The 23317-nt window shown below is 35.8% G+C and overlaps 1 protein-coding gene across 3 annotated transcripts in view; it reads right to left on the bottom strand.

Annotated features, from left to right (window-relative positions):
• The window catches only part of LUZP2 (leucine zipper protein 2), a 513981-nt gene that overhangs the window by 19102 nt on the left and 471562 nt on the right, over positions 1 to 23317 (bottom strand). For 2 of the 3 annotated variants that reach the window (XM_043580830.1, XM_043580832.1), the window contains exon 10: positions 9550 to 9642. The exons of the other annotated variant lie outside the window; for it this stretch is intronic. In XM_043580830.1, coding sequence (XP_043436765.1) covers positions 9550 to 9642 — 93 coding nt within the window. The remainder of the gene's footprint in view (positions 1 to 9549; positions 9643 to 23317) is intronic. 3 annotated transcript variants of the gene reach the window in all.

Genomic DNA, 23317 nt, shown 5'->3' with positions numbered 1-23317 from the left:
CTGGGAGGGGCAGAGAGAGAGAGAGAGAGAGAGAGAGAGAGAGAGAGAGAATCCCAAGCAGGCTCCTGTCAGTGTGAAGCCTGATGTGGGGCTCGAACTCATGAAGTGCGAGATCATGAGATCATGACCCAGGCTGAAACCAAGAGTCAGAAGCTTAACCAACTGAGGCACCCAGGCACCCCTGTAGCAACTTCCTAGTAGACATGTCTCTAGAGGCAAGGGAAACAAAACAAAAATCAATTATTAGGACTTCATCAAGATAAAAAACTTCTACACAACATAGGAAACAATCAACAAAGGTAAAAGACAACCTTTAAAATGGGAGAAGACATTTGCAGATGACATATCTGATAAAGGATTAGTATCCAAAATCTATTAGGAGCTTATCAAACTCAGGGCACCTGGGTGGCTCAGTTGGTTCAGTGTCTGACTTCGGCTCAGGTGATGATGTCATGGTTCCTGAGTTCAAGGCCCGCATGGGGCTCTGTACTGACAGTGTGGAGACTGCTTAGGAGCTTAGAGCTCCTGCTCTCAGCTTAGAGCTCTCTCTCTCGCTCTCTCTCTCTCTCTCTCTCCATCTCTCTCTACCCCTCTCCCCCATCTCAAAATAAATACACTTAAAAAAAATAAAAAAAGAACTTATCAAAGTCAACATCTAAAAAACAAATAATCCAGTTAAGAAATGGGCAGAAGACATGAATAGACATTTTTCCAAGAAGGCATCCAGATGGCTAACACACATGAAAAAAGGCTCAACATCACTCATCATCAGGGAAATACAAATCTAAACTGCAGTTAGCTATTACTTCACACCTGTCAAAATGGCTAAAATTAACACAGGAAACAACAGATGTTGGCAAGGATGCAGAGAAAGGGAAATCCTCTTACACGGTTGGTAGGAATGCAAACTGGTGCAGCCACTCTGGAAAACAATATGAAGGTTCCTCAAAAAATTAAAAATAGAACTGCCCTATGATCTACCAACTGTACTATTAGGTATTTACCCAAAGGATACAAAAATAGTGATTTGAAAAGACACATGCACGCCGATGTTCATAGCAGCATTATCAACAATAGGAAAATTATGGAAGGAGCCCAAATGTCCATTGACAGATGACTAGATAAAGAAGATGTGGTATGTATATATACATACAATGCAAAGGAATACTACTGAGTGATGAAAAAGAATGTAATCTTGCTATTTGCAACAACATGGATGGAACTGGAGAGTATTATGCTAAGTGAAATAAGTAAGTCAGAGAAAGACAAATGCAATATGATTTAACTTATATGTGGAATTTAAGAAACAAAGCAGATAGATATGGAGGGGAAAAAAGAGGCATACCAGAAAGCAAACTCTTAATACAGAGAAAAAACTGAGGGTTACTGGAGAGGAGGTAGGTAGTGGGATGGGTAAAATGGGTGATAGGTAGTAAGGAGGGTATCTGTTGTGATGAGCACTGGGTGTGTATGTAAGTGATGAATCACTAAATTCTATGCCTGAAATTAATATTACACTGTGTGTTAACTAACCAGAATTTAAATGAAAATTTGAAAAAAAACATGGAAAAAAAGGAAATAATGAAAACAATCTGTTGTATAACAGCATCTAAAACGAAAAATGATTAGGAAGAAATTTAACCAAGGATGTGACCGAGCTATACACTAAAATGATAAGACACTAATGAAAGAGATTGAAGAAGGCACCAATCAATGGACAGATTCTCTGTTTTCTTGGATTGGAAGAATAAATATTGCTAAAATTTCCATGCTATGTACAGCTATCGATAGATTCACTGTAATTTCCATTACGATTACAATGTCTGTTTTTACAGAAAAAGGAAAAACCATCCTAAAATTCAAATGAACCCACAAAAGATCTCAAATAGCCAAAGCTATCTTGAGAAACAAGAATGAGGGTGACGATATCACACTTGCTGATTTCAAACTATATTATGATAATAAAACTGGGCCCTTATTTCACACCACTCACAAAAATTAACTTGAAATAGATTAAAGATTTAAATGTAATCCCTGACTAGAAAACTCCTAGAAGAAAACAGGGAAAAACTCTGACCTTTGTGTCGGCAACAATTTCATGGATATGACATCAAAAGCACAAGCAACAAAAGCAAAAATTAACAGGTGGGACAACATCAAACTTAAAAGCTTCTGCACAGCAAAATAACAAACAAATGAAGAGGCAGCCTATGGAGTGGGAAGAAATATTTTCAAACCAGTTACCTAATAAGTGGTTAATATCCAATATATATAAGGAACTCACAGAAGTCAGTAGTAAAAAATAAATAATTTTGATAGAAATAGGCCTATCCATTATTATAGATGGAGACCTCAACCCTCTCTATCACTAATTGATAGATCATGCAGACAGATAACCTGTAAGAATATAGTTGATCTGAACAACATCATAAATCAACTGGACTTAACTGACAATTATAGACTTTTTCATCAAACAGGAGAAATACACATTCTTCTCAAGGTCACATGGAATAGTTACCAATGTAGACTCTATTGTGGGCCATAAAACACACCTGAACAAATGCAAACTATGCCATCAGACTGTAATGGAATTAAACAGCAAGTCAATTACAAAAATACAGCTGGTTGCTATATGGAACTCTATGTACTATTGCTCAATTATTCTGTAAATCTAAAACTGCACTAAAAAAAAAAGTCTATTAATTACTTTCTAAAAGATACCATTAAGAAAATGAAAAGTTAAGAGGTGCCTGGGTAGCTCAGTTGCTTAAGCATCTCACTCTTGATTTTGGCTCAGGTCAAGCCTCTGAGACCAAGTCGTGCTTCAGACTTTATTCTGATAACATGGAACCTGCTTAGGATTCTCTCTCTCCCTCTCTCTCTCTCTCTCTCTCTCTGCTCCTCCCCTGCTTGCATGCATTCATTCTCTCTCTCTTTCAGTCTCTCTCTCTGTTAAAATAAATAAAAGAAAATGAAGAGATACAAAACATACTGAGAGAAATATTTTTAAGTCATCTATCTGGCAAAGGATTTATATCCAGAATACATAAGGAATCTTACCACTCAACATTAAGAAGAGAAACAGCACAACCAAAATATGGGGGAAAATTTTGAGTAGATATTTCACCAAAGAAAATATATGAGTTGCTAATAAGTATATGAAAATGTGTTCAATATTATTAACCATTAGGGAATTAACAATTAAATCTATAATGAAATTTGACTTCACACTCACTAGAATTTGCCTTCTAAGCAAAAATTCAGACAATAACAAATAGTGACAAAGATGTGGAGTAAATCGAACTCTATACATTACTGATTAGGTTGTAAATGCAAACATTTTGGATTTACAGTGCACACACTTTGGAAATTCATTTGTTTCTTAAAAATTCAAGAAAAAACTATATTCCATTCCATTTCTAGGTATCTACTTAAAAGAAATTAAAACATATGTCCACACAACGCTGTTTATGCGAATATTCGTAGCATCACTATTCATAATGGCCAAAAAGTAGAAAAATCCAAAAGGTATCAACTGGTGAATGGATAAAGAAAATGCAGTATAGTTGTACAATGGATCTTATTCAGCAATAAAAAGAAACAAACTACTGATAGGTATTACAACATGTATGAGCCTCAAAATCATTACACTATGTGAAGGAAGTGCATGCAAAATACTACATATTATATGACGAACTTATATGTGATTTACAAAAAGACAAACCTATACAGATAAGAAATAGGTTAGTGTCTGTCTAGGCTGAGGTTGAGAACAGATTAACTGTACAAAAGGCATGGGGATCTTAGTAGAGAGATGGAAATGTTCCAATACTGGACTGTGTTAATGGCTGTACAACTCAATAAGTTTCATGAATAATTGAAATACACACTTAAAAATGTGTGACTGTATGGTATGCAAATTATACCTCAATAAAGTTGTTTCTTAAAAACTATCATAATTTCGGGGCGCCTGGGTGGCGCAGTCGGTTAAGCGTCCGACTTCAGCCAGGTCACGATCTCGCGGTCCGTGAGTTCGAGCCCCGCGTCAGGCTCTGGGCTGATGGCTCAGAGCCTGGAGCCTGTTTCCGATTCTGTGTCTCCCTCTCTCTCTGCCCCTCCCGCGTTCATGCTCTGTGTCTCTCTGTCCCCAAAAAAATAAATAAACGTTGAAAAAAAATTAAAAAAAAACTATCATAATTTGTAATAAATAAATTAGCTGTAATGTACATGTTTACTCATTTTAGTTAAAAAAAATTTTTTTTAATCTTTATTTATTTTTGAGACAGAGAGAGACAGAGCATGAATGGGGGAGGGTCAGAGAGAGAGGGAGACACAGAATCCGAAACAGTCTCTAGGTTCTGAGCTGTCAGCACAGAGCCCGATGTGGGGCTCGAACTCACGGACTGCGAGATCATGACCTGAGCCGAAGTCGGACACTTAACTGACTAAACTACCCAGGCACCTTATTCATTTTAGTTTTTAAGAGAACATGAGCCTTATCTGTTTACAAGTAAATGGACAAAAATTAACTTAAACTTTTCCCCCTGTATTTTATCTGAGAACAACAATATAATTGTCCTCATTAATTAGCATCAAAATTGGGGTCCATATTAGACATTTATCTTTATTTCTGCATCTTCACTTAATCACAAAATCATATGGATTTCTCATTTTGATATTCTGTTGACTTCTTTTTCTCAACTATTTCTGTTACTGGCTTCATTGAGGTCCCTATTTTATCATACTTTCATTATTTTTAAAATGTCCTTATTTGGTAGTTTCTAGATTTTTGAATTTCATAGAGTAGAAAACAAATTTAAAAAAAAGATATGGGGATAAAACTGCCAACCATTAATTTTGCCAAATAAGGCCACTAAAATGAAATTTTACCTTAAAAACTACCATCCACTTTAGTTTATAAATCTTAAGTTACACTGACTAATCTTTGATTAAAGACAACTCCCATAAGATGCAGATGCCAATTATTTCAAAATATATCCAAAATATGCAGGATATAAGTATGAGAAAGTAACTGTGTTAGTATTCTCCAGAGGAAGAAATAGGATATAGACATCCGTATATAAGGGGATTTATTATGGGGCTTGGCTCATGCGATTATGAAGGCTGAGATACACCGTGATAATGCCCTCTGCAGGCTGGAGAATCAGGAAAACTGGTGGTATATCAATCCAACTCTCAAGTACTCGGGGAGCTGAGGATGTAACTTCCACTGGGGAAGTCAGAGGGATGCTGCTGGTCTAAGTCCCAGAGTTGCAAGGGCCAAGATCCAAGAGCTTTGATGTCAGGGGCGAGCAGCAGAAGATGCATGTGCCAACTCAAGAAAGAAATAATTCACACTTCTTTCATCATTTTGTTCTATGTGGGCCCTCAAGGGATTAGAGAATTCCTGCCCAATCCTCTTTACTTCATCTACTGACTCAATGCTAATCTCTTCTGGGAACATCCTGTCAGACATCCCCAGAAATAATGTTTTACCAGCTCTCTGGGCATGTTGACACATAAAATTAACCATCACAAATTTACCCCTTGTTAATTTGCGACCCATATGCATCACTTTTATACCATACTTAATTGCCAAATAAAGACAATAAGGAGGCCATAATTCTGCCTAATATAACTATCTTACAACAGAAAATACACTTAACCCCTTTCCCAGAAATGGATACATTTATTTTGCTTTTACTCTATGAAATTATGTTTGGATACCTCATTTGGACATTAAATTAAAGCAGCCTACATTAGGGCTGAGTCTCCAGCTTTGTTAGAGTCAAGTTGAAGTTATTTTCATATTATAGTATTAAAATGGAAGCAAACACATTTCATGATATTCAACATAAATACGAATATTCTTGGTGTTTTTAGACAAGCTGAGTAACAATACTTTTCATAGATCCAAAGGTCCCCATACTTTCTTTCTGTAAGGGTGAAGAAGTCTCTTAGCATTGGGGAATCCCTGGAAAGGAACTATAGAGCTCTCCATGCGTAAGATTAATCATAACTCTGGTTACTGTTGCTTGGGTGATGACGGTCCACTAAATTTCTCATGGAGACCTTAGCAACAGATGAAATCACACATCAGTTTCCTGCTCAGTTCCACAGTCCTACATCAGTACATGGTTACTGATAAATGAAGGGTTTGCGGATGGATCTCTCCTACGCACTCTCAAAAGGCACACCACAGTCTTTCATCATTTAAATTAGAGAGCCTTACTTAAGCATTGCCCTTTTTAGAAGGTAAATATAACAGAGCAGGAGAAGCAGAAAATCCATTATTAAACAACATACTAAAGGGATTATGTGTTATCTAAACCAAGGTTTTGCACATTATAGCTCATAGGCCATCTGCCTCAGAATCACCTGGATTGGGAAGAGGGTTGCCAGATCCATGTAAACAAAACAAAAAACAAAACAAAACAAAACAAAGCAAAACGAAACAAAACGAATACAGGTTACATTTAGTCCTATTCATTTAAAATTTCCTGAAGAATGTCAGAATCTTAATTTTTAAAAGCTCTCCACATGATGTTTATGATCACTTACATGTGAAATACATTGATACTAAAACTGGGTTGCACATTAGAGTCACTGGAGTAATTGAAAAAATAAATATAACTAATGTCTATACCCCAGATACCAAGATGTTGAATTAATTTTCTGGATGTCAATTCCAGGCATCAGTATTTTATAAGAACTCTTGAGGTGATACTATTGTGAGGGCAGCTAAGAACTGTAGGTGTAAAATTTGAAAATTGATGTTCACAGCAGTGCCACTAATTCCTACTGCTTACATCTGGTGTATTTCACTCATCTACATTACTCACACAGCCTTTAAAGGTAAGTGAGTCTACAGCCTGTGAATATTGAGCACTCTCTGCACTACAAAGTGTAACTTCGTGGAAGTAGAAGCTCCAAGACTAAAATCTAGACTGAGGCCAGGTTAGAGACAGACCATTCATCTTGGTGCAGGTGGACGCAGATTTTTGAAGGGGCTCAGATTGGGACCTGCAAACAGGTAGTAGCTGCTTATGAGACTTTTGAAGGGAAAGGAATTGCCAGTGACAAAAAAAGGACAATAAAACTAGGAAAGTGAAACAAACAAACAAAAAACAACAAAAAACAATTTATAATTTTGGGTAGGTCTCACTCTTGATAAGAAAAGTAGACCGGTATGTTGTTTTGGGGAACCTTGGCACAATACGCAGAACTTTTCAGCTTTGTCTCCAGTGGGAACATTTTGCTTGTTTGTTTGGTAGGCTTAACGAAGCCCTGTTCTTTGTCCTTCTAGATACTTTGGCCACTTCATTACAAGAACGGTTTGCTCAAGGCACACATATGTCAGTACAGAGGCAGGAATAAGGCAACTGAATTCCTCCTAATATAAGAGCTCAAAGCAGTACCTTGAAGGATCAAGCCTGAGCATTACTCATAAGTGTGCTGCTTCCAAGATTCTTTTCCTTCTTTTTTAAAAAATTCATATATATCATTAAGATATAACCCAGTAATTTTTTTATTTTTAACATTTATTTTTATTTATTTTCTACAGACAGAGAGAGATAGAGCACAAGCAGGAGTAGGCTCCAGGCTCTGAGTTGTCAGCACAGAGCCTGACGTGGGGCTCGAACCCATGAACCACGAGATCATGACCTAAGCTGAAGTCGAACACTCAACCGACTGAGCTGCTCAGGCATCCCAAGATATAACCCAGTTTTAAGTGTACAGTCTAATGATTTGCTATATGTCTATGTGGCAAAATTACTTTTTTGGTAGTTTTAAGAAAATACATCAAGAAATAAAAACACACTCCTTGAAATTAATCCTATGGTCTCATAACTTAATTGGACACAGATATCTAAAAGCCTGAACTACAACCTTAATTCAAACCAAACCCCTTAGAGCATGGGAATCCAGGATCTTTCACATTTAAGTTCCAAATTATTCTTTTAGGCATAGATCCCACCACTGTCTGCACTCTATTCTCTAGTAATTTTATTCCGATGGTTTCTTGTTTCTGCACGTTTGCTCACACTGTTAGAGACCTGTCTTCATCAAAAGGTTCCTTCCAGCCCAAAGCCTCCCTACCTTTTTCTTCCTTTGGAAGAATTTCATTTTTACTTCTCATTAGTTTTATTATGTTCTAAATTGGTACATGTATAAATATGAGAGTTGAAGGCAAAATTGTTGAGAAACTCATCTTTCTAAATTCACATTAGCAGCCAGTAGAAGAAAAAGAGATAGACTTGGTTAACTTATGTGTCTCTTCTGCTTTATTTCCTTTCAGTAGCCGGATCTCTTTTCAATCATGAATAGTTTCAGCAATACTTTTCATTCTGTCACCTAGATTAAAGCCTAACTTTGAATCTACTCAACACAATTGTCATTTGCTGTTTCTCAAATCCAGGCGTTATAGGTCTGTAAGTGTGCCAAAGTCCCAGAATTAAAATTTCATTACATTATTATGAGTAAAAAAACACCCACAGCACAAAACTACATATTTCTTATTATCATCTGAAGGTTAAGAATCTATCTTCTTGGGGCCCCTGGGTGGCTCAGTTGGTTGAACATCTGACCCTTGTTTCGGCTTGGGTCATGATCTCAGAGTAAATGAGATTGAACCCCACATGGTGCTCCATGCTGAGCATGGAGCCTGATTGGGATTCTCTCTCTCTCTCTCTCTCTCTCTCTCTCTCTCTGCTCCTCTCCCCCACTCATGCTTTCTCTCTCTCTCTCTCTCTCTCTCTCTCTCTCTCTCTCTCTCTTTCCATCTGCTCTTCTCCACCACTCATGCTCTCTCTCTCTTTCCCTCTCTCTCTCTCTCTCTCTCTCTCTATATATATATATATATATATCACTCTGTGATATATATAGAGTAAATAAATAAGCTTTAAAAAAAGGAATCTCTATTCCTTCAATGTAATGTCTTTGTAATGCTGGGTTCATTTGTTTTACAGGCAGAATACTATTGAATCACATCCTCGGGTTTTTTTGTTTGTTTTAAAGATTTTAACAGCTTTTTGTCATGTGGTCATGGGAATGGGTATGTTCCGGAGCCTGTGGTCACCCCCTGACTTCCCCTTACTTACATAGTACTCCTGAGAGTCTATTACATTTCCTAACAGAATACCTACACTTCAGTGACATCCAAAGGACATCTGCTTTTTCACATTTTAAAGTACAATGTTTAGGGGTGCCTGGGTGGCTCAGTCAGTTAAGCATCCGACTTTGGCTCAGGTCATGATCTTGCAGTTTGTGAGTTCGAGCCTCGTATTGGGCTCTGTGCTGACAGCTCAGAGCCTGGAGCCTGCTTCGGATTTTGTGTCTCTGTGTCTCTCTGCCCCTCCCCCACTTGTGCTCTGTCTCTCTATATCAAAAATAAATAAAATGTAAAAAAAAATAAAAATAATAAAAAAGTACAACATTTAGACAGTAGATATTACATAGAAATAGAAAGCTTCATGGTGGCATGAACTAGAACTGTTAAAATGTCTGTTTCATGTTGAATACATGAAAAACACTTTAACTTATTCTTACACTTAGAGGATTGCACTCAGTAGTGTTCAGATTTTCTTCCTTTGTTGTCTCAATTTGAGAGCTCTCATTGCTTCCAGTAAAGGTTTGTTGAGGCTAGAGAAAAGGAGAGAGAGAAGTAGGTTCAACAAATAGATCAATGTGACTATTATAAAATATGATAAAATGGCAACACCACACTCAAGGAAAAAGAATAAAATAGAAATCTGTATATATCTCAGACCTTAAACATTGTAAGCAAATAAAATACGTTCAATTTTGTATTAGTGATGTCCAATGGTATGATTTTTCCACTGGAAATACTTATTTCTTGAATATTAAGTTTTTATTTTAAGGTTAATAGTTCCACAAAAAGCAGGAATCCTCTCTTTTCTTATATTTTAACTCCAAGTATATCTGAGAAGTATAAGTACACACATCATATTCTCAATAAGAAAGAAAATGCTCCATAACAGCTCACTGTATAGAGCATTGCATTTACATCAATGCTTTACTAATTAATTAAGCACTGCTTCATATCTCTGGAAACCTTAAATACGATTTTAAAATTCATCTCTTTAGGAACACTAAAATTTTTTAAAGCCAGTTTTTCAGGCTCTGTCCAGGGAAGTGTATTCATAATTAATATATGTAAATATCCCTATAAGTTGGTCTAAGATTTTCCACTGAAAGTGCATTTCTTGGGCAAAGCTGATTTGAATATGCTGTTAGGCTCATCAATCTATGAGGGTACTATTGTAGGATAGACAAAAACTAAACTCAGTGAATGCTAACTTGCTTGGATCTGAAACTGTGATCTCAGTGGATCACAGAGGAAACAGAAAAGAGGGTTCTAAGCTTTGGGGACCCAGGAAGATAAAGACAAAGATATGGTCTGATCAAAGTGCCCAAGAACCCACTCAGATTTTCTCTTTGCTACTCTCTGCACAACACTGCCATGGTTTTCCATAGGCAGTTTCATTCCTTAGCAGGGGAACTTTCTTACAAAAGTAACACTTTAATAATACAAAAATATTTAATAAAACTAGTAGAATTTGTGTTTTGTATTTTAAAATACAAAAATATTTAATAAAACTAGTAGAATTTATGTTTTGTATTTTAAAATACAAAAATATTTAATAAAACTAGAATTTGTGTTTTATATTTTAAAATACAAAAATATTTAATAAAACTAGTAGAATATCAAACACAAAAAATCAAAACTAGTAGTACATTAGAGAAACAACAGAAAATAAAGCACCTTAGTTGACTAAAATAGTCTCTATATTAAGTTACCCAAATGCTGGGCTTTACATGTAACGGTAAAAACAAGCAAACAAACAAACAACAGATAAATAAAGTAAGTAAATGAAATTCTTATTTCTTTATAACTTAAAGGAATTGAATTTCATTGTAGGAGATCCAGAAGACAACAAGTATTTCCCCTCTCTTAGTCCACCTTTCTTTCCTCTTCTTCCTTATTTAAGACCCCTATCTTCTGATATCCCCTCTATACCTTACTTAAGGTAAGAAATTTAAACAGGTAAACAAAATGTCTTTGAATAAGCCAGTACTCTGTGTTAGATGTTTTTGGTGGATAGAAAGATGAAAAGGTATTGTTTCTGTCTTCACAGAATTTACACAAAGATTAATAAAAGAGGGCACAAGCCCTGAGTGATTAAGGGAAGAATGAAGGAGAACGTTCCAGGTGAAGGGAACGGTACAAGCAAAGATATGTAGGAAGAAGACTCAGCTGTTGCTCTGTTGCTTTATAGGGTAGCAGTAGAGTGAGCACAAGAAAAATGCCACAAGTAGCAAGGAAATTCCAAAATTGAGCAGCCAAGTATGTATTTCAGTTTAGTAGCCAAATGAAAGTTCATTTGATATTTTAAAGCAAGCATATAAAATGGCCAGAGCTCTGTGAGCATGGTGCAGCAGCAGCATAAAGGCAAAAATGGAAGAGAACATAGGGTGTGGAAATCAAGAAAGAAACGATAGATATCGATCAAGTAGATGGTAACAGATGCCAAACTGAAGTGCACTGGCTATCGAAAAGAGATTGCTCTTTGTCGAGAGCAATGATTAGAACCTACAGAATTGAAAAAATTCTACAGAAATAGAGAAACGTGGTGAAAAAGTAGGTTTGTAGCAAGGAGGGTTTAAAGCACTTGTGACCCTTAAATAGATAGGTGCTATTCAGTAACAATGTTAAAAATGTCAACATGAATCAAAAAAGCCATTTAATCTAGCTAAAACCTACTGGCCTTTTTGTAACCTACAGATTACAGACAGTTTGAAGAAATAGGTTAAAAAGTACAGGGGGAATAAATAAATACGAATAGTGAAGGAGAGTCTCCTCTGGCTTTCGTAGCAGAAACCACAACTGCAAAAAGATAGAATAATCCCACTAACAGGCAAGGAGAAATTTTAGCATATTTTGTTTCTGTTTAACAATCAAATCATTGAATGAACAGTCCCAACATACCTTTGAAAATTTATTTACTGTATAACAGCATTAAAGGAAATTGAAGTATAAAACTCACCCATCATCTTAGCAATAACTACTTTTACTTCTCAATGTTGCCTTCCAGTCTTTGTTCATATCCACACGAGTATTTTATATAGTCACAATTATAGTGCCCATGACATATTTGTTTTTACACAGATTATATATATGCTTTATCTCCTAAACATAAATATAAGGATATAACTCTCCTTTACATGTCTAAATAATGTTTCCTATAATGAACTTGTAAAAATGTATATTACAGTTAAGGATATTGGTGGTTCTGGATTTTAGATTATAATATTGTGACAATATCAATCTTCTTGGTACCAGTCTTCAAGACAGCTCATATCATATTAGTCATTGGTTTAAACGTCTGTCTCTCTTCATAGGTTGGGGACCCATGAAGGGAAGATATCATGCTTTATTCATTATTGCATCCTTTGAAGCTAGTACACATTTTGCACTCATTAAGTTCAGTTGTTCTTTTCATTATTAATTTAAGATACATTTTTTAGGACAAAAAAGAAAATAAGAATTAAAGATCGGTACTAAGTCAAGAGGAATAGAGATATTTATGCTTAGAGAAATCTTTCCAAAATGTGACAATCTTAATTACTTCTTGCAGCATGAGTGAACATTTATTGTGCATCCATTCTGTGACAGTGGTGTATTTGGAACTGAGATCAAACATTAAAACCACAGTTCTTGATCTCAAAGAGCTATCATTAGCTCCTCATTAACTGTTCATCATGTCTTCTACCTTGCTAATAGCTCCTGATTTCATTCTGGGGGGTTACCTTTCATGGGATGGTGTTTCCAAGGAATTATTTTATATATCAAGTTCCCTGATCTATCAAGATGTTGGCACATGACCCAAATTAGGTCATGAAATCTCCATTCTTAGAATTTAATATTGATTACATTAAGAGGAGGCTATAAATGGTTATGTACATTCTTTCCAATAGGGTGTTTTGCCCAAGTTGTTTCTACAGTAAGACCCATTTTATGGTTCATACTCCCAGTCTTCCGAAGCAGCCTTTGTTTCTGCCCATCCCCAGATATGTTACCTCTGTCATTTTCTTGGTATTAGGAGCTCCTGAGGTTCTACCAATAAAGCCCCTTTATTTAATTTGGTAAGGGTCAGTGCTGTTTGCATGTAATCACAGAGGCCTGGATGAAACAGGAGTCAAATCAATAAAATAAAATTGACAGCATAACATAAGGGTTTAGGCAGAGGTTTTACATGGAAACTAACAGGATGGAAAGCTAACCCAGCTAGAGAAGCTCAGAAGAATAATACCAGGCCCACCAATGATGGAGATTACATTTTAGGGTAGATATTCAATGCCCTCTTAAAAATATAAATATGTAGTATATTAATAAATTATAATGTTTAATATTTTCTCACGGAAGTACTGTACATTTGTGAAAATGCTCCCAGATTTTGGTGGTAAGGCTGAGACAAGGAATATATCCAAAATAAAAGGTTTTATCTATCTATCAATCATCTATCTATCTGTTTTTGTGGGCTTTTGCTACTTTGGATAGATGATAGAAAGGTCTTCATTAATTATCAAAGTCACAAAAAGTTGAGGGAAAGGAATGACAGTGAAACTTTTCTCTTCCATACGTTTGCCAGGGACACCCTTGTTTCCACATATTAATAAATCAGGCTATCATGGGGCGCCTGGGTGGCTCAGTTGGTTAAGCATCCAACTCCAGCTCAGGTCATGATCTTAGAGCTCATGAGTTCAAGCCCTGCATCGAGATCTCTGCTGTCAGTGCAGAGCCAGCTTTGGGCCTTTTGCCTCCCTCTCTCTCTACCCCTCCCCTGCTTGCATGCACTCTCTTTCTCTCTCTTAAAAATAAAAAAAAATATTTTAAAAATTAAAAATACATAAAAAAATTGGGGTGTCTGGTTTGGCCACTTCTTTATCAATACTAAAGTTATCTCAATTTTGCTACAGGGAAAGACTTGTATATTGTGTCTATTAATTACTTTTAACAACTGGAGGAAATGATACATTGCTTCAACAGTGTAACAAAGTGTAAAAAATTAAAATGCTTTAAATACAAAAATGTAGTATTTAATTGATGAACTGCTTACATTTAAACATAATAACATGCATTCCTTAAAAAGGCTTTTGATGTCAGTGAGATGCTCCTGGTGGAAAGAAGCCTTGTTGAGTCTCATGAATTAATACAGAATGGGAACTGACTTTCGGGGAAGATAATGTGTTTTTGGAGTTAAAAAATGAGGACTCAGATTCTGGACTAGCACACAAATAAATTGAGGACTTGGAAAACTTATATAATATTGAAGGGTCTCTGTACTCCGTTGCCTTGCTAAATTAAGTCAAGAACACCTAAAGTGAAGTATGTTTTTCCTTTTGGTTGTTGTCATTTTTTTTTATTTTGTATTTTTAGAGCAATTTTAGGTTCACAACAAAACTGAGAGGTACAGAGATATTTTCATATAGTCCCTGTCACACACATGTGGAGCCTTCCCCATTATCAACATCACATGCCAGAGTGATACAAATGTTATGAAAGATAAACCTGCAGCACATCATAATCATCTAGTGTCCATAGTTTTCATTAGGGTTCACTCTTTGGTTTGGACTAATGTATAATAACATATATCCCTCATTATATTATCAGAGTATTTTTCATGGATCTAAAAATTCTCTGTGTTCTGCCTATTCATCCCTACCTTCCTCAACCCTGGAAACCACTGTCCTTTTAATATTTTCCATAGTTTTGCCTTTTCCAGAATGTCCTATAGTTGAAATCATACACTATGTATCTATTTCAGATTGGCTTCTTTCATTTAGTAATATGCATTTATGTTTCCTCCATGTCTTTTCATGGCTTAATAGCTCATTTATTTTTGGTGTGGATTCATATTCCATTGCCTGGATTTACCACAGTCTAGGGCCAGATGACTTCAGTGGTGATTTCTAGCAAAAACTTAATGAATAATTAATACATATCCTACTCAAACTCTTCCTAAAAACAGAAAAGTGAATGCTTGCAAACTCATTTCATGAGGCCAACATCACCCTAATACCAAAGTCAGACAAATACGCTGCAAAAAAAGAAAGCTACAGGACAATATCCCTGATAAACGTAGATGCAAAAATTCTCAACAAAATATTACAAATCAAATTCAAAACTACATTAAAAAGATCCTATACCATCATCAAGTGGGATTTATTCTATTGATGAAGGATGCTTCAATATCTGCAAATCGTCAGTGTGGTTCATCACATTAACAAAATGAAAGATAAAATCATAGAATCTTCTCAATAGATTCAGAAAAAGCATTTGTTACAATTCAACCTCCATTTACTCTCAACAAAATGGCTATAAACATACTTAAACACACTAAAGGTCACATATGACAGGCCCACAGCTAATACAGCCAATGGTGAAAACCTAAAAGCTTTTCCTCTAAGATTAGGAACAAGACAAGACTATCCATGCTTGTCATTTTTATTCACCATAGTATTGGAAATTCTAGCCAGAGCAAGTAGGCAAGAAAGAATAAATAAAGGTGTTCAAATGGAAAAAAAGAAGTAAACTTGCTGCTTTTCACACATGACATATTATATATAGAAAACCCTAAAGACTACTCCAACAACCTGTTAGAACTAATAAATGAATCCATTAAAGGTGTAGTATATAAAAGCAATACACAAAAATCTATTGTGTTTCTATATACTAATAATAAATTATCATAAAGAGAAATTAAGAAAATAATCTGTTACAATAGCATTAAAAAGTATAAAACTCCTAGGAATAAACTTAAACAAGGAGATGAAAGACCTGTGCACTGAAAACTGTAAGACATTAATTAAATAATTGCAGAAAGCACAAATACATGGAGAAATATTCCATGCTCATGAACTGGAAGAATTAATATTGTTAAAATGCCCATGCTACTACCCAAAGAAATCTAAAGATTCAGTGCAATCCTTAACAAAATTCTAATGAAATTTTTCACAGAAATAGGTCAAATAGTCCTAAAATTCATGTGGAATCACAAAAGACCCCATATAGCCAAAGCAGTCTTGAGAAAGAACAAAGGTGAAGGCATCAGGCTTCCCAATTTCAAACTATATAAAGAACTACAGTAATCCCAAACGTATGGTATTGGTATAAAAACAGAGACATATGGATCAATGGAATAGAATAGAGAGCTCAGAAAAATACCTCACATATATGTTCAATTAATTTATGATACAAATACCAAGAATATACAATGAAGAAAAGACAATCTCTTCAATAAATGGTGGTGGGAAAATTAGACAGCCACATGCAAAAGAATGAAACTGGACTGTTATCTTATACCATGCACAAAAATTAACTCAAAATGGATTAAAATCTTGAATGTTAAGACATGAGACTATAAAATTCCTAGAAGAAAATGTAGGTGGTAAGCTCCTTGACATAGGTCTTGGAGATGATTGGACATGAAAAGCAAAGGCAACACTAGCAAAATTAAATAAGTGAGATTACATCAAACTAAAAAGCTTCTTCACAGCAAAGGGAACCATTACCAAAACGAAAAGGCAATACACTGAATGGGAAAAATATATATTTTTGAAATCATACATCTGATAAGGGATAAATATCCAAAATACATAAAGAGCTCATACAAGTCAATAGTAAATAAATAAACAAATAAAAATAAATAACAAAACAAAAAAACATACAATTAAAAAATGAAAATATCTGAATAGACATTTTTTTTCCAAAGAAGACATACAGATGGCCAACAGTACTTGAAAAGATGTTCAACATCACTAATCATCAGGGAAATGCAAATTAAAAGCACAATGAGCTCTCACCTCATACCTCTTAGAATGGCTATTATGAAAATGGTAAGAAATAGCAACTGTTGGTGAGGATGTGGAGAAAAGGGGATTCCCTTGCACTGTTGGTAGGAATGTAAGTTGGTGTAGTCATTAGGAAAAACAGTACAGATTTTTCTCAAAAAACTTAAAAACAGAACTATTATATGATCCAGCAATTCTACTTTTGGGTATTTTCTGAAGAAAACAAAAACACTAACTTGAAAAGATATATGCACCACCATGTTCATTGCAGCATTATTTACAATAGCCAAGGCATAGAAACAATCTATGTGTCCATATATGGACAAATGGATAAAGAAATACACACACACAGACACACACAATATTATTCAGCCATAAATAAAATGAAATTTTGTTACTTGTAACAACATGGTTGGACCTTGGGAATATTAAGTAAAATACGTCACACAGAAAATGACAAATACTATGATCTCTTTAAAAACAAAAAAAGCAAAAACCAAGAAACAAGCTCAAAAATATAGAGAACCTATTCGTGATTGCCTGAGGTAGCGACTGGGTGGTGGGAGAAATGGGTGAAGGGGGTTAAAAGGTATACATTTTCAGTTATAAAATAAGTAAGTTATGAGGATTTAATGTACAGCATGGTGGCTATTGTTAATAATACTACAATGCATAATTTGTAAGTTGCTAAGAGAGTAGATCTTCAAAGTTCTCATCCTAAGAAAAAATAATTTTATAATGATGTACGGTGATGGACTTCAACTAGAAATTATTGTGATGATCCTTTTGCAATATATACAAATATCAAATCATTCTGTTGTATACCTGAAACTAATATAATGTTATACATCAATTATATCTCAATAAAAAAATGAAAAAATCTAAAGGGGAATGGGTAAAAGGAGAAATCTTGATAGTGGCATATCACTGAAATTGTATTTATTTTCTAATCATAATCTTTAATGTTGTGAATTTTTGAATTACAGGTTGAAAATAAACTTTCCTTAGGAAAAAAAATAACAGATTGTGTACTTAGTAGGTTATATGGTGTACAATAGTGGGCCCACAAAAATATATCTGATATGTCCTATGATAAAAGAGTAAATGTCATTTTATATGGCAAAGGATGTGATGAAATTAAGGTCTTTGAGAAGAGGAAATTATTCAGTCTTGTTCAATCAGGCTGCCATAACAAAATACCACAGACTGGGTGGCTTAAATAACAGAACACTTATTTTCTCACAGTTCCTGAGTCTGAAAATTCCCAGATCAAGATCTAGCAGGGTTTGCTGTTGGTGAAGGTTTTCTTCTTTACTTGGACACTGATGCCTTCTAAGTTGTTCTCACATGGCAGAGAGAGAGAGAGAGAGAGAGAGAGAGAGAGAGAGCAAGCTCTCTGGTATCTCTTCTTATAATCCTACCAGATCAAGGCTGTAACCTTATGACCTTAATTACTTAATAACTTCCTTAAGGGTGCCTTCTCCAAATATAGTTAAAGCTTCAACATGGGAGTTTTAGGGGGGCACAATTCAGTCTGTACCACCCTGGATTATACGGATGGGCCCTAAATACCCTCCTGAGTGCCCATATAAGACAGAGGGAGATTTCATAAAGACACACAGAACACAAGGTAATGGCAGATGAGAATAGAGGCAAGAAGGATACAGTCACGAGCCTCGGAATGTTCACAAAGGCACCAGAAGTTGAGAATGTTCACAAAGGCACCAGAAATTGAAGGAGGCAGCAAGCACATTTTCCCCTGAAACTCCCAGAGAGAGTATAGTACTGCCAGATTCAGACTTCTAGTCTCCAAACACGTGAGAGAATAAATTTCTGTTATTTTAAGCTATCATCTTTCTGGTAACTACAGGAAACTAAACAACTACCCCTTCCAGTAATTTAGAAATGTCTTACTCATTTTCCTAGCACTTGAATATGTTCCATCATTCTATAGAAGGCAAAATAATTTTAAACGTCCTCAATAGTATATCCAAGGTTTTCTTGTCTTTTCTGAGGAAAAATCCCAAAGCCTAAACCTTTCAGATAGTACTGAGAACCCGTCTTAAACATGAAAATTTCTATTAGAGAAACTGTTTTTTTTTAAATAAATAAAATGAGAATCCCTGACAGTATACTTGTCAAGAAAGAACTCCAGAATAAATGGAATCTAGTCATTCCATATAGTCATTTCTATATTCTTAGTCATTTCTATATTCTGTTGGAGAAACCATAGCATATATATTACACATGTGGCTTTTCTCTAATTTAACTTGATTTTTATGTAGTGTGTACATATTTTTTAATATAGCACATGAGGAAACTGGAATATGTGATATGTGAAGTTCTTTCCTTAGCAGTGGAAGTTTCCAGAAAAATAATCAGGGAGTGTGAAGGTGAATGACATGGAAAAACAGCTTTGATTCTGGGCTCACAAATAGTATCATCATGGTGATGATAAAGTATATATATATATATATATATATAATATATATAACTATATATAATATTTATATCACAATATATTTCTTTCAACTCTAAGTACCTTATTTTTTTAATGTGTATTTATTTTTGACAGAGAGAGAGAGAGAGAGAGAGAGAGAGAGCATGAGTGGGGGAGGGGCAGAGAGAGAGGGAGACACAGAATCTGAAGCAGGATCCAGACTCTGAGCTGTCAGCACAGAGCCTGATGCAGGGCTCGAACTCACAGACCACGAGATCATGACCTCAGCCGAAGTCGGACGCTCAAGTGACTGAGCCACCCAGACGCAGCAGTAAGCACTTTAATATAACACTTAATGGTCTTAAGATAAAATGGGATAAATTTCATTTCTAACCAATATTCAATAACAGTGCTTATATTTACTTTCCTACCTGAAAAAACGGGGGGGGGGGGGACTGGAAAAAAGAGGAAGCAATGGTATGAAGAAAACTGACAGCAGATAACGAGGGGCAGTGGTACCTTAAAGACAAGACACAATTGAAATGCACAGGGCCTGTATCATGGGCAACTAGAGACCAAGAGAAGGGTATTGAAGAACTGAAGCAGAAATGATGGGCACCAAGACTAATACTGTTAGGAATGAATTCTGCCACAGCCTACACATGCAGTGGCCTCTCAAGACCAAACCATGGCCCCTATCTTTCCTGTGATGAGGACAATGAAGATGAGTGAAGAGACTGGAATTGCTTTGTTGACCTAATTTAGTTCCCAGGGTCTTAACAGAAAAATGAGATCATGACCTTTTTAAAGGCAAAGACAATGCCTCTTTCGTCTCCACAACTCTTCACAAATAGCATCAAGATGGACAAAGAATAGAAACATCACAGAACTCTTCATCTTGTAACTCACCTGAACTCTGTGAGGCAGCTATTATTAGCTCCATCTTCTAGGCAAGGAAACAGACTTTGAGAGGTTCACTGAGTCACCCACATCAAACAGCTTTGGGATGACAGAACTAGTGATTAACCCAAGCTATCATATTCCAATTTCTTTGTATTTCCAACTCCATCTTAATACCTCCCTACTAGAGATAATGGTTGACAGGATTCATAACCATTTACTGTATGTCCTCTCTTCGACCTCAAGTTATGTAATGACTTTTCCCAAGCATCTAGTTTCTGTATTATGTGCTACAGATGAAAAGGAGGGGGCCTTTACAGAGTACTCTTTCGGTAGTGTCTAGTTTGCTACATTGTACTTTAACTTCATTAAAGCTTGCCCTGGGGTCAAGTAATTGCTCAAAAAAAAAAATTAGTGGACATAAAATTACACTCTATTTGAAGAATATAAATACCCACATATATTTATTAAATTAAATTTGCCAAATACATTATTTTTCTGTATACTCATTAAGTTTGATCTAATAAAAATTTCTGATAGTTTTTATAGGTTGTTGATAAATGAAAGTCATAAGGCAAGGTGGTATGAATGTCATCCACCCATAATTTTCCCAGAACCATCCCTTTTTAAACTTTAGCTCACATATATAAAATGAGGCAAAGAGAGTGACCAGAAAAACTGCATGTGGTGATAATTGAAACAATTTTTAGAGAGATGATTCAGAAGTTATAAAAAGAAAAAAAAAAGGTGAAAGAACAAAGCTTCTCCTTGTTCCACCTCCATGTCTATCCTCAAGGTAAAATAATATGCTATGATCCAAATAAAATTTGTCATTAGCTAATATATCATTTTCAGAGTTCAGTTAATGCCCTTCTAGTTCTGTGCTTGCAATTCCACTAAAGTCCTTCTGCTTCTCTACAGCAGAAAACACACATTCTTGTCCTTGGTTACTTCTTATTTCCATTCTTATGGTATTTCCTGAATGACAGCTTTAACTTGAAAGCCCAAACTTCCAGACTTTTATTTCTCTCTAGTTCTTCCGTCTCAGATGGTTTACCAAAGTTAGATGATTGCTAAGAGGGAACACAAACCCTCTTGTGGGATTCTGTATAATAGAGTTATCTCTAAATAAGAGTCAACAAATCATTCCCTAAAAAACTAACAGAGCTGACTGGATTCTTAACAAAAACAAATCTTGGAGTTTGCTCAAATCTCCTATCAGTCTAAATGTGAGCAGAAGTTTTCTGTGATAAACTCTATAAGTAAGCACTATTCCGATTACCAAAATTATTTAGTTTGGGGTGCCTGGGTGGCTCAGTCAGTTGAGCAACTGACTCCTGATTACGACTCAGGTTGTGATCCCAAGGTCATGGGATTGAGCCCCGCAGCCGGTTTGGAGCTGAGCGTGGAGCCTGCTTAAGATTCTTGTTCTTAGGGCACCTGGGTGGCTCAGCCGGCTGGGCGGCTGACTTCAGCTCAGGTCATGATCTCGCAGTCCAGGAGTTAGAGCCCCAAATCAGGCTCCGTGCTGACAGCTCAGAGAGTGGAGCCTGCTTCAGATTGTGTCTCCTTCTCTCTCTGCCCCTCTCCTGCTCCACTCTTTCTCTCTCCCAAAGATAAATAAACATTAAAAAAAAATTAAAAAAAAAAGATTCTTGTTCTCTCCCTTTGCCCTTCTCCCCTACTCGTGTGTGCACTATAAATAAATAAGTAGGTAAATAAATACATAAATGAAGTTTGACAGGACTCTTTGCAGAAACATTGGGGTATTTAGTGTCTTCTGAACAAGCCACACACTAACCTCCCTGTGCTTTTGTTCAATTTTCTCCTTCTGTCCCAACTGGCTTTCTCCTCACTCTGTAATCTTAATCCTACCCATGCCACTGAAGTCACTCCTTTCACAAATAACTTCTAAAGACTGAGAGGCAGGTATGATAAGGGATTCTAAGGAATTGCTCTGTGGTTCCAAGGGAGCAAAAAAAGATGTAATGACACTTAATAACATTCCCAGGAGAGGAGATATTAGAATAAAGTTATACGGCAATTTTATGATAAATCTGCATGTCAAAGTGTTAAACTATGAGGAAGAAAAAAGATGTATCAGAATCCCTATTTTTGCAGAAAAGAAAATTAAAACTCAGATGATGATTAAATCATTGTCCAAAGTCATAATGTTATGAGATTTGGTCCAATACCATTGCATTAGTTTCCTAGCACTGCTATAACAAATTACAACACACTGATTGGAGTAAAGCAAGGCAATTTATTATCTTAAAGTTCTGTTGGTCAGATGTTTGACATGGTCTCAATGAATTAAAATCAAGGTTTCAGCAGGACTATGTTATCTTCTGGAGGCTCTAGAGAAGAACACAGTTCTCTTTTTCCATTTGCGATAGCCTACTCAGGTCCTTCAGCCGTATCTCTCATCCTTTGTCTTCAAACTCCACAGATCTTTATCACCCATGGCTTCCGTAGCCACAACTCCCCATTTTTGCTCTTCTTGCCCACTTTAAAAAAAAATATTTATTTATATATTTTCAGAGACAGAGAGAGAACAAGCAAGCACAGGGTAGGGGCAGAGAGAGAGGAAGAGAGAGAATCCCAAATAGCCTCCACACTGTCAGTGCAGAGCCTGACGTGGGGCTCAATATCGCCAGCAGTGAGATCACGACCTAAGTCGAAATCAGGAGTCTGATGCTTAGCTGACTGAGCCGCCCAGGTGACCTGCTTCTTTGCCCACTTTTAAGGTGTCCTGTTTTACTTTGGGCACACACAAATAATCCAGGTTAGTCTCCCTATTTTAAGATCAGCTAATTGGCAACTTCATTTCTGTCAACAATCTTAGTTCTCATTTGTCATATAATCTAACAAAATCCACAATCTATTTCTAAATTAAAAAAATATATTATAAATAATTCATACATCTAAGAGGAAATCATAATGTAGCCTTCAAAATGCTATATTTTAAATTTTTGGATGTAGCCAAAGTAAACCCTTTGTAGGAAAATGTATAATTCTAAAATACTTATATCAAAAAAAGAGAAAAGGATAAAACTCTCAAGAAGTCTGAAAATTACCCAAATACAGGAGGAAAATGCTGAC

Source organism: Prionailurus bengalensis, chromosome D1 (genome assembly GCF_016509475.1).
Source record: "Prionailurus bengalensis isolate Pbe53 chromosome D1, Fcat_Pben_1.1_paternal_pri, whole genome shotgun sequence".
Classification (NCBI taxonomy): domain Eukaryota; kingdom Metazoa; phylum Chordata; class Mammalia; order Carnivora; family Felidae; genus Prionailurus; species Prionailurus bengalensis.
This window is presented reverse-complemented; position numbering and strand designations above follow the sequence as displayed.